The sequence below is a fragment of the Electrona antarctica genome, assembly GCF_951216825.1.
Source record: "Electrona antarctica genome assembly, chromosome: 7".
NCBI lineage: Eukaryota > Metazoa > Chordata > Actinopteri > Myctophiformes > Myctophidae > Electrona > Electrona antarctica.
This window is the reverse complement of record NC_136812.1, coordinates 18,457,792-18,470,882: the sequence shown is the minus strand read 5'-3', so window position 1 is coordinate 18,470,882 and position 13,091 is coordinate 18,457,792. Positions and strand designations below refer to the sequence as shown.

Sequence of the window (13,091 nt, the reverse complement as noted above, 5' to 3'; positions counted from 1 at the left end):
TCAAACAACTATCTTGTTGCCTACAACATACCAAAGGTTACATAACTTGTTCAGTAGAAGATATTGACTGAGGCCTCTTGGAAGGAATTCCATCCAACTATAGTGACTAGGCTACTTTACTTAGTCTTTATTGTGTAATATTGTCATTTGTCACCTACCAAAATACGCCAATTCAAACTTTAGCTGTCATTCTGTCAAAACAACTTCAGGTAGCTAGATCTAGATGTAGGTAGTCAGCATAGGCCTACAAAGAAGCCATAGAGTAAGACAGAGTTACTATTAGATGGTCCTGGTTCTACTCATCGACATGACACAAATCTAGTCTCAGAATTTGACTCAAGGTGGCGCCATTTAGCCATCGGAGAACTGACTGATCAACGGGTGATAATTTTGTAGTTCGACTTCAACACGTCCAGACTCTAGTCTAGAGACTGGCTGTTATATCTATTACAGGGGTCTGCAACCTTTTTGAAATTAAGTGCCTTGTTTTTATTTTCCAGAATCTATAGAAGATAGTCGATGTGCCGTATCAACATGAATTTTGACGACATTAAGAATTCCAACATATATGTCCATGAAGGGAAAAAGTTATGTCCCTTCTTTTTAAATATTTTATTTCACATTGTTATAATAATCATTACTCCCGCAGTCAGAGCAATCCACCTGTATGTGTATGTCCCAGACTCCCTCCGCAGTCAGAGTTTTTTTTAATTATTAGGCCTAGTTTATTTTAAACCAAAAATCCTCTCACACTTATGCCCATTGTGCCAGTGATCACCCTCCTCTGTGCCAAAAATAAAATAAATACAAATAATAATAGGGTAATAATAATAATAATAATAAGGTGATGGTACCATTAACAACCTAACCGTCACCCGTCATAGCCCAATAAGGAGTGTTTTTCGTGCAAAACAAAATAATGCTTGCAATTTGGACTCAGAATCATGGGAAAAAAAGTAGTTTGACACGTCACATGCAAATGAAAATTGAGAATTTTGCCTTTAATAGGTTGTTAAAGGACCACTTCACCACTTTTCAACCTATCTTCATATAATATGTCCTCACTAATAATCATGATAAAATGGCACGATTTTTTCCTACTCAGTCTGTGTCTCATAGGAGGGCTGTGGGCAGTTTAGAAACCGTCCTCCAGTGCCATAATCATTAGGCAGATTTTTTTTTAAACAAGATTTTTTTACAAAAATGTTTAGATTTTCATTATTGTGAGAACGATGGCTTCCATTTTCGCATTGCAACTTTTCAGGACTAGAAAGCCTGCAGTTTCTATTAGCTTGTATTCCCCATCGATGATGTCACTGGAGGACGGTTTCTGAACTGCCCACAGCCCTCCTATGAGACACAGACCGAGTAGAAAAATAAATCGCCATTTTTTCATGATTATTAGTGAGGACCTATTATATGAAGATAGGTTGAAAAGTGATGAAGTGGTCCTTTAATGGTACGATCACCTAGGCTATTTTAGCATTTTTGAGTGGTGCAACCACTCCCTTACGGAGCTATGTGTGTGGGTGGCTGGCTGGCTGGCTGGCTGGTTGGGTGGGTGCGTCTGATCACGAAAACAGCATGGTTGTTTTTCACCACCTGTGCGCAACCTAACACACTTCCGCACCCCCCCCCCCCCCCCCCCCCCCACACACACACACACACACACACACACGGAGTTGCACCACTCACTTCACACGGGTGTGATTTTTCAATATGTTCCACCATTGGGATTTTGGGGTTTGATATGTTGTTACTATATTTATGAAGCAAAAAAGTTGAAAGAGTTTCTGGTTTTTGTTTGCGGTTGTTTGAGGCTTAAAGTAAAGTTATTATCCATATAATGCCTAAACGGTCTGGCCTCACACAGACAGTAAATGACAGCAACGAGATGCCTACTATTACTAAAGTTAAGTGGTATGAAAATAATGGAGTAGCCTATAGCTGCCCTACATAGCTGACGCCGCCCATTGTCGCCAAGGTTCCTCTTCCAGGTACGCGAGGTGGAAACGTAAAGCCATGGTGACGCGAGGTTAATTTACGCGCGCGGCCGGGAGGAACAGCTGTGATGGACGAGGCGTCGGAAGATGGCGAGGACGACTCCAAATTTCATCAGCTTCAGTTAACAGCATGCATGGTGGCACCAGTGTCAACTCAGCTGGATGCGAGGATGGGCACAGTGGGAGTGGAGCCTGTGGACAGTGTGGAGGCATCAAAATGAAGCAATTTACGCCAGGAGGGGGAGCCGCGTCCACTGCGCGTAAAAACTCCAATAACAATGAGCTGTGGCTCGTGCCACTGCCAGACGAGGAGTGTGCACCTCTTACTACCGCCACAACCTCCTCTCTGCCATGCCAGAGAGATGCTGCTGCTGGCGGCCGAGGTAGCTCAGACTGCAGGGGCGGAGGGCTCCAAATCCCACAGACATCTGCGAGCGACCGAGGCGAGGGGGCCACCGGCATGATATGCAACAAAAACGGAGATTGCAGAAGGGACCCGAACAGTTCAGGGAGCCTCTCCTCTCTCCTCTCTAGACAGGAGAAGCAGACAGGTGGAACAGTTCCAGCTGAGGTCGTTAACGTGCAAGCTGCATGTAACTCCACTGTCGCCGGCATGGACGGTTCGTTCACCTCAGCGGGCTCCTTGACACAGGGGGTCGAGGAGGTGGCCGGGGTCACTGCGACTGCAACGGAGAAGAAGCTGGACTCCAGAGTTTCCTTCTCCTATGCCCCCAACAGTAGAGACTCCACTATGGTCCCCGGACAGACCCCGAGTGAACAGTCCAGGAATTCTGTCATATTTGTTAAACGCGAGGATGGCTCCCAGATTATGCCGGATGACGAGGACAGTCGGACATACATGCAGCGGCAATTTAGTTCCATGCTTCAGCCTGGAGTTAACAAATTTTCCCTGCGCATGTTTGGCAGCCAAAAGGCAGTGGAAAAAGAACAAGAACGCGTTAAATCAGCGGGTAATTGGATTATCCATCCATACAGTGACTTCAGGTACGAGTCTTAAAAAATATATTTTGTATAGGCTTAGATTATGTATGACTATATATTCTACATGTTGTTATATATTAAATATTGCCTGACCATATATGACCGAGACAGTCCCCTTAAATCTTAATATGAAATATAGGCCTATAGGCTAGTCACATTTCCATGACGGCTTTATTTGTTATTTTTGTTTTGACAACCAGTTTTGTTTGTTTGTTTGTTTTTTAAACAATGGAAATCAAGAGTAGGCATATACATTTTAAAGCCTGCCTATAGAAGAAGAAGCCTGTTTCCTTGATCTGATATAACTTTTGGGCATTTATAAAATTGTGGTCTAAATTGGCTACTCTTAATATTGCTGTTCAATTACATGTTCCCAATTTGGTCCATTACGAAATCTATGAAACAGACTGACTATGACTTGAAGCAAATCAAGCCAAGATCAACTTGGAAAAAGTCAGTTGAAATCAGATTCAGCATGCAGCACCAAGGACAGCTCCTATCAAACATACGCTTCCGTATCGTGGATCCAAATAGCATATAGCCTTCCAATCTTAGTTCTCCTAGTCCTAGATAAATATTAGGCTCCAACGAAAGCAACTTTTGCGATAGGAAACGTCTTTCTAAAACATTGTTTCACGATCAAACCACCCACGTCACCGTCACAACGTCGAGTCATTGGCGTTAGAATGGGAGCTCATGACTCAGCGACACGCCTTATAAGCTCCAATCAGAGGATCTTCTTACTTAAGATAAGCAACGATGCAGCCATTGATTCACTGAGTCTGAAATCATACAACAATTGTCTGTCTCAATCATTCTCGTGACATATTTCTTTAACGCATATGTCTAGGCCTAATGCGAAATTGCTTTTTTGTGTGTCCATTTCCATATACAGTAGCTTTGGGTAAATTGGGTTTATAATCACCAGTCTACCACACAACATCATTGCTTTGCCCTTGGGATGACCTTAATGAGGCAGATAGCCATATAGGCTATACACTAAAAAGTAATTTGTGTTGTGGTGGCAGTTGAGTGAGTGAATGGTGGCGTGTGTGTGTGTGTGTGTGTGTGTGTGTGTGTGTGTGTGTGTGTGTGTGTGTGTGTGTGCGCGTGCGTGCGTGTGTGCGCGTGTATGTGTGTGAAACTACCTACTAGTTGCCACAAATAAAGTAATACCAGCATCTCTTGTCTTGTGATATGCATAGCAGACTACCCTTCACCTGACCAGGCATTCTTTGTGTAGTCTTCAGGTTAATTTGATACATGCATTGCTTTCAGTTGATTCTCTCTCTCTGCCTGCTTTTCTCTGTTCCCCTGTCTGTTTCGTCCCGCCTGGTCTTTTTCTCTAAACCTCTCCCCCTCTCTGCCCCTGCACCACTGTCAGGTTTTATTGGGACTTCACCATGCTACTGTTCATGGTAGGTAACCTAATCATCATCCCTGTGGGAATCACCTTCTTCAAGGACGAGACCACCACACCCTGGATCATCTTCAACGTGGTCTCCGACACCTTCTTCCTCATGGACCTGGTGCTCAACTTCAGGACGGGCATCGTGTTCGAGGACAACACTGAGATCATCCTGGACCCCAAGAAGATCAAGATGAAGTACCTGAAGACCTGGTTCGTGGTGGACTTTGTCTCCTCCATCCCCGTGGATTATATCTTTCTCATCGTGGAGAAAGGGATCGACTCGGAGGTGTACAAGACGGCCAGGGCGCTTCGGATCGTGCGATTCACAAAGATCCTCAGCTTGCTGCGCCTGCTGCGGTTGTCCCGCCTCATCCGCTACATCCACCAGTGGGAGGAGGTAGGCACACTAGGCTCAGGCCTTTTCTTTTGCATTTACTAAACTATCCAATGGCTTCAGTAAGGAGGAAGGCTGGAATGGTATTGATGCAATGCTTATGATGACGTTGAAGAAACTGTGTGATAATATGTATTTAGAACTTTAAATACACATGCATCTCCTACCTCAATTAAAAAATATATTCTGGTGACATTTTCCATAATTTAAAAACAAGCCAAGCCCATGCACTGACAGAAGTGGGCTTTTGCTGTCAGCTCAGTGCTGTGACTGTCTAAATTGCATACTGATAGTGATAGAAGAAGTAGCTTTGGGAACCAACATTTCCAGAGCCATGTGGACCATAGGTCAGAAGACTATCTCACGTGTCTGTAGTATGACTCAAGTACATCCCCTGGACATGACGCTATTATCTCAGGGAGCCCCAATCGAATCCTTGATGGTGGTGAGTGCAAGCAGAGAGGTATTGTGGCCGAGGATTGAACCCCAGGCAGCCTCCCAGTCTCAGAGATGACCCTCTAACCACACGGCCACTGAGCTGGCATAGGGTGGTAATCATAATATAATCGTTCTTTCAATTGCACAACATAGTACTTGAAAATGCGATTAAATGCGAGTTGCCTACAAACAAGGTTGGAATCCGTAGTAATCTAATCTATTTTAAAACTGCACTCAGTACTTGTACATGAAAGTAAATGAGACTATTGAGTTGACAATGTCCACATCTAGAAATGTTGATTGAAATATATTCATGATCCCAATTGTATTTGTTAACAAACCTTTATACTGGCTGGTATAAGTGTGAAATGAATCAATATTTTCGCATAACAAAAATGTCAAGGACAGCTGGATCATGAAACCTTCTCAACCTTTTCTGGATCAGGGCCCACTTGAAAATCTGGTGTTTCTGTGTTTGCGGGCCATTCTTCTGAGCCACATTTGGCTGACGTGGTGTGTGGTGTGTGCGTGCGTGAGTGTGTGCATGCGTGCATGCATGCGCTTGAGTGTGTGGAATAGGTGAAATAGCACAGATTGGCAATTCTGTACATACAGTACACACCTAGAAAACCACAAAATCTGTACATATTATTGTCTCCACCAGGCCACCAGGCCGAAGTCATGGGGAGAGTATGTTTTGCACTCCGTCTGTGCGTCCGTCCGTCTGTGTGTCCGTCCTTCCGTCCGTCCGTGTGTCCGTCCGTGTGTCCGTCCGTGTGTCCGTCCGTCCGTCCGTCAGTCCGTTACCAGCTAATCTCCGGCACCATTGGCCCGGTCGATGCCAAACGTTGCACACACACTCCCTGGATGCCAATGACGAACCCCAACTTTTCCAGAACGGCCTGTTATAGTGCCACCATGAGGCAGCTTTTCACATTTTTACATTTAAACTGCATCAATCTGCGTGAAACGTTGCATGCACACTCCCTAGAGGCCAAGCAAGGAGGCCTTTTATAGCACCACCAGGAGGTCGACTTTTGTAAAACACATTCTTTTATATTACTCCTCCAGATTCTGTCCAAAAATCCCACAAATCGTTACACAGTATCTCTATAGCTAACATTCCAAAGTTTGCAGGATTGGCCCGTTATGAACAAAAAGCCTCAAACATGAACGCAGCGTGAAATTCTTCACGCACTTTCCTACCAGGCTGAGGAATAAATCCCACCCTTTTCACATTGGCCTGCTATAGCGCCACCAACAGGTGGATTTTTGCAATCAAAGGCGTATAAGAACAAATGGCAGCCTTTTCACATTGGCCTATTATAGCACCACCAGGAGGCTACAATAACCTACCTGACCTGGCCTGGTAAAAAGTGCCCGAGGGGCACTTTTTCTAGTACTACTACTGTTTAGACCGCGACGGAGGCGTGGCTTCTACTAATATTGTATGTACGGAATTGGCAATCCGTGCTATTTCACCGTGTTTGGGTGAGATCGGGTTTTTTTATTTATTACGATTCTGTGCTATTGGGCTCTACCTAACTTCGCAACCTTCAACACGGCAAATTGCGCGCTTTAGCGTGCTTGGTGGTGTTTCTTGGTGGTGGCTCAAGTTCGGTAGACACCGCGTCCCTCTATCACAGTCTATGGGGAGGATTTCAGTGTAATATGTAAGGATTTTGGGGTTATCTAGGCATGTATGTACGGAAATACCAATCCATGCTATTTCATGGCTGAGACCGGGTTGCACGCACGCACGCACGCACACACGCACGCACGCATGCATGCGCGCACACACACGCGCGCGCACACGCAGACACACACACACACACACCGCATCAAGGCTTTTATTGGGTAGACCCTAAAATTACGATGCCCTTGATCACAGGGAATTTTGGGTACTGGGTACTGATTCCGGTTTGTGGTTTCCCGCCTGATGAATACAAATCAGTGACTTCAACAATGACGTAAGTTACCATCCGCTCCCGACTGGATCACTAAAGCAAAAAGGAATGCTTCCCAAGCTAATGTGTGAGAGAGGGCAGAGAAGACAGTGGTGCCGCACCATTGGTCCATTATTCGTACATTAATTTGATATAACTAACCCTAATCCTAATCCGAACCCTTAAATGCTAAACTCTTAAATGGCCCTTAATTAGAACAGAGCCAGGACAATAGCAGTAACACAAAGCCATTCAGATTCAAAATCAGACCATATTGGTCTGAGGTTGACACTAATGGGCTTGATGGGTGGACGTAATCCCCTCAAAAGTTTAATCATCAAGGTTGAATCATCAATCAACACTTTAATCGTTGACCTCAGAGGTATACGACTAATTAATTGCCCAGACTCTTCTTCAACTAAGATGGCGAAAGCAAACATTCTTTGTTCGGTACTCATACAATAGTTTGGTACAAAACACTGAAGTCCTTAAACCAGAAAACTAACCTAAAGTAAATGTAACAGTACTTTGTTACTGTCCACCACTGTAAGCCATACGGTCTCAGGTAACTCAGACGGGAAAGGAGGAAACAAGCCATGAGACCCTGCCCTGTGATTAGGAACTATTAACATCATGATTAATGAGCCTGTAGAACTAATGTTCCCCAAGGCACCACAATGGCACTGGGGCATGTGTCACTGTCATGCCACAATGTGGGTCACGGCATGGGGCTTTGTCCAGAACCCATAGACTAGAAAACACAGATAAAGTGGTTCCACTTTTCTTTTGCACTATACAGGCCCTGATGAGATATGGCATGTTATTGTAGCAGATGAGACATGGAGCGATGCATCTCCCCACAGACGCACACACACGCACGCACGCACACATAGGTCATGAAAAAAGCATTTACTACATATCAGCATGTGGAAACGTATGATACATGCTTCCTCTGTCCATGTACATATAGTCACATGCACACACAAAACGTCTGTACAAAAACGATAACAAAGATGATGACAGTGGTGCTAAAAATACAGTTGCCCTGCTGATTCCTCATTCTATATGGATTTTGACTTAGTGGGGGGGAGCAAATCTCCCATTCTTGACTGGACTACAGCTGAGTTAAACAGGGACAAAATCATCTTAGTAACATGATCATCTTTCACAAAATCCCATCCTGAGCTGAGCTAAGCTGAGCCGAGCTGAGCAGGGCAGGGCAGAACACAGCCAACCTCATTGGAATTGAGGTGATCTGAGCCCAAGGCATACTTCGCTGACAGTTTCTTAACGTGTAAATAGATTTCTGTGGAGGGAGTTGGTCTTGCGGAAAACGTATAAATGAGCTATGCTGATCAGAGCATAAATAAGAGGTGAGCAGATCTGAAAGGAAGCACTCAGCTGCATGTGGTTGAATCACTAATTATGGGTTTTATCAAGTTCAAATTACCACTCTCTAATTAAGAACGCAGTCATTTATTTTCATTGGAGCAAATTAGCACACACTTTTGAATCATAGGGCGAGGGTCATCTATAGGTGAGATAATGTGGTCCAAGGACGAAGCTGTGTTTGATGGCTGTGTTCTGCCCATCAAACAAAAATGTTTGGTCAAACCACGTGACTCCCATTGAAAAAGCATTGAGGTGGCCATCAAACACAGACAGAACACAGAACATGTGTTCTGCATGTGTGTATGAGGCCTTACAAGTTGATGGGGATCCTGCTCAGCAGGGTGCGGAACTGGGAGAGATAAGGTGTTCCTACTCTGCATGCGCTAATCCCGGTGAAATTAATCACTGTCAGGTGAGAAGAAGCGACTGGTGACTTCCATGTGTAACAGGATATTGTTTTATGTAACCTTGGGGTAATGATGATGGCTGATAATGTTTCTGTGTTTCCGATGTGTAATTTGAACGGAGCTGTCTGTGTTCCTGGTTCAAACAGTCATCCCACACCAATTAAGATAGACCTGAGGCCGATTCTACAAATATACTAATATTTTTGTTTCAGGGACTCCAGAAGCAAAGATTTGAGTTAAAAAAATAAAAATAAAAATAATAATACAAAAAATAAAAATATTAATATTATATATATATATTTGCACACATTTTCAAGGTTATTCAAAAATAGCTGATCTACAAGCTCATAGCACGGCACGAAGTGACACGCTATGAGCTTGTATATATGCAATATCTGAATAGCCCAAGTAGAAAACCCCACTTTGAGAACCAATGACAATGTGCTATATAGCTAAAATCTAAAATGACACAGATGCTTTCCCGGTTTTAAACGTTTTACAATGGTGTCATGCCAAAAAAGATCTGATCTACAAGCTCTCAACAAATCATGTCACGTTGCCTGCTCTGGCATTTTGGCATTAGACACCGTCTAATGCAACGGAGTAGCAAATTAGCATTACAATTTCAGAACTGCATGTGGAACTGCTTACTTTAGCAGGGAAAGAAAATGACCACTAATGTTCCCAAGAACATTCCCCTCCTCGCTTTTATTGGATTATGTCGTAAATTAAAACTGAAATTGTAACACTGGAAAAAATGGAATGTATGGCAGCCCACAAGTACAGCACAATCATTAAATCAATAAATGATGTTGGAATGGTTTTATAATTAATTCCCTAAAGTTATTTATTTTGTTACTGAGCTCTGAGCTCAACCGTGGAAATCATTTCTCTATAGTATAATCAATCCACGCCTCTGCTTTTGATAACCCTCCACCGACCGCTCCTTCATTTCTGCTGGTCAGACTTAATTACATACTGTATACGCATTTCCTTTTGAGAAATGAAAAGTTAAACTGTCTGATATGTTTGATGTGTGTAAACCACATTAACCCTGGCATCCCATTTTGTTCAAACCTTTGTTTAAATGGTAGGGTTTAGTATACGATAGGGTACAGTATATAGGGTTATAGAACCCATGGACTATAATCCAATCTCGTTACTGTTTAGTTTAGGGCACAAAGTCAGAGCTAGTGAGCATGCTGTAGCATCTTGTTCACATATCAAGACTGAAGCTTTAATTAGTACAACAGCATCAGCATTCAGACAACGTTGTCATTATACAATGAGCTCTGATCTTTGGCAGCAAGAATGGAGGACCAGAATGTGATTACTGTCCCTCAGTTAAATGCTGCTAAGGCCCTTCAGTGGTATGCTGTATAAACAGGCTCTACACAGTAAAATCCTCTGTGCTAATTAACTCAGAAATTGTAACGAATAGGACCGATGACATGAATGTTACATTTGCACACTCTCAAAGTTAAATGAACACTATGGACTTGTGTACTTTCTTGCAATCTCTGCATGCCTTTGAGAATGCTGTGTGGGCCAATATTACGGAGAACTATTGACATTTAAGACGGGTCAAGAGATCATTATAAATGCTGGAATTTCTTCTTCTTTTCCATTTCGGCTGTTCTCCTCACCACTCCTCCTTGTCCATCTCAGTCTGGCCTCTCTGGCTTTATCTCCAAAACATCTAACATGCGCTGTCTCTCTGATGTACTCGTTCCTGATCACATCCATCCTTGTTATAATGTGGCAGTCTCAAAATCAATATTTCTTTATATACCTTTTGGAACAATCCGCTCCACCCCCTAAATTTCCCATACTCAAGGCTGCGATGTCGGGATTGGAAGTAGCATGACCTTGCTGCTGCTTGTCTGCACATCTACGGGCCACTACGCGGCCCTCACACCTACTGTACATCACACCGCCAACTGATATCAGTCCTTGTCCCTTTTTATGTCCAACGAATTCCTCCAAACACATATGTGTTGCCAATGCTGCTCTACTGCACCCTATACTGTCTCACTTGCCAGTGAGGAGCCCCCACTGGGAGGATGTACCGCCTCTGCCCCACTCATCCCCTCCAACACTCCCTGCTGACCGGTGACAGCTACAGCCTTTTGGAGTATGTGCAACAACAAACTCAAATGTACACTACACGCACGCAAGCATGCACGCACGTGTAGGGTCATCTCTGAGACTGGGAGGCTGCCTGGGGTTAAATTCTCGGCCACAATACCTCTCTGCTTGCACTCACCACCATCAAGGATTCGATTGGGGCTCCCTGAGATAATAGTGTCATGTCCAGGGGATGTACTTGAGTCATACTACAGACACGTGAGATAGCCTTCTGACCTATGGTCCACATGGCTCTGGAAATATTGGTTCCAAAAGCTACTTCTTCTATCACTATCAGTATGCAACTTAGACAGTCACAGCACTGAGCTGACAGCACGGCCGACACACAGGGCTCAAGCCCACTTCTGGCAGTGCATGTGCTTGGCTTGTTTTTAAATTATGGAAAATGTGACCAGAATCAAAATGGTAGAATTCTGTGTGTGTGTGTGTGTGTGTGTGTGTGTGTGTGTGTGTGTGTGTGTGTGTGTGTGTGCGTGCGTGCGTGCGTGTGTGCGTGCGTGCGTGCGTGCGTGCGTGCGTGCGTGCGTGCGCCTGCCTGCCTGCCTGCCTGCCTGTGTTTCCATATATGTGTGTGTGTGTTTGCATGCACGTAAGCGTGGCCATGCATGCGTACATGTGTGCGTGCATGCATGTGTGTGTAAGTGCAGTTGGGTTGATGGTTGATAATATGGTAGTTATTTTCTTCCTTAAGAGGGATGGTTCCATCTAAAGACCATAGTAATATTCATGCATCACTATAACATTGTGAGTGCGTGCGTGTACTAAACACCATAACTGGTGGAAAATCTGACCTGAGGGTGACACTTCACACTACCAATTGTGGTGACTCATGGCCATGGCCATGAGTCACCACAATTGGTAGTGTGCACTTTGCAACATGCCCATTAGATTATTAGATTGCGATTGATTATTAGAAGTGGAAGTTTTGCCACTAGGATATGGTACTAGTGGAAAGACCACAAAAAGCAGTAGGGTTCATCATCCTACACCAAGTTTCATGGCAATACGTTCTATATATTTTGAGATTGTAAATCTTGGCCTAAGGGTGGTGCTAGAGAAAAGGCTACCAGTCACAAAAATGAATAGGGTTCATCCTTCAGGGGGCATTCATGCATATAGCAAATTTCATGGCAATATGTCTTGTGAGATATCTTGCATGCATGTGGAACATTTAGCCAAGTCACCTACGTTAGTAGGAGTCATCCTACAAGCAGTATAAACGTAAACAGCAAATTCCATGTCAATCCAGACAGTGATTTTTGTAGATATCTGATGATGGACTAACATAGCCTGCAGATGGCAAGACTAAAAAGCCAACTGCCTCTTCTCTACTCATTTGCATGTGTGCAAATATAGGCACACGCGCACGTCGCACACAGGCACGTACAGTACACACGCACACATGCACACACACTGATTTGTGGCGCATGTTTGGGGTTGTTTATGTTTTGGGTAATGATGAAAGAAGGTACACAGTGTAACTCCCTTAAGTGTAATCTATTGGCCCATCCACAAGTTTTAGGTAACAAAATGTCCCTCCTAGGCCTCTATAATACACACAGTGTGATGACATAGCCTGGCAAATTGCCACTTGGCCAGAACAGGAAAGCCACAGTGAGGGCTGTTTACAAGGCCGTGACCACAGCACCATGTCCCTGAGCTCTATACCAATAAGCTTTCTCACCTGACGACAGGCCTGCTGAGGTTAGGCAGTGCTTTATTTACAAAGCTCGTTATTCACATTCTGTCAGGCAAAACCTATTCTGTATGAGATTTTAATGGGAATTAATGGACTCAATTATTGATCTTCTTTTTTTATTAAGAATGCCACTGTGGAATCTCAACCTGTCCATACAGAAACATTAACAACAATACAAAGCGTATTACTATTTGTTTTAGGAGGAGATATATTGCTGTGTTTGGAAACCCTGGGAGCAGGAAATATTTTAC

The 13,091-nt window shown here is 43.8% G+C and overlaps 1 protein-coding gene across 1 annotated transcript in view; it reads left to right on the top strand.

The window, feature by feature from the left end:
- Positions 1-2,214: 2,214 nt before the first annotated feature.
- The window catches only part of hcn2b (hyperpolarization activated cyclic nucleotide-gated potassium channel 2b), a gene marked incomplete at its 3' end in the record, with an annotated part of 51,873 nt that continues 40,996 nt past the window's right edge, over positions 2,215-13,091 (top strand). Inside the window, exons 1-2 of the mRNA XM_079506695.1 lie at positions 2,215-3,008; positions 4,390-4,813. Of these exons, the coding sequence (XP_079362821.1) occupies positions 2,221-3,008; positions 4,390-4,813 (1,212 nt within the window). The 5' untranslated portion in view covers positions 2,215-2,220. The remainder of the gene's footprint in view (positions 3,009-4,389; positions 4,814-13,091) is intronic.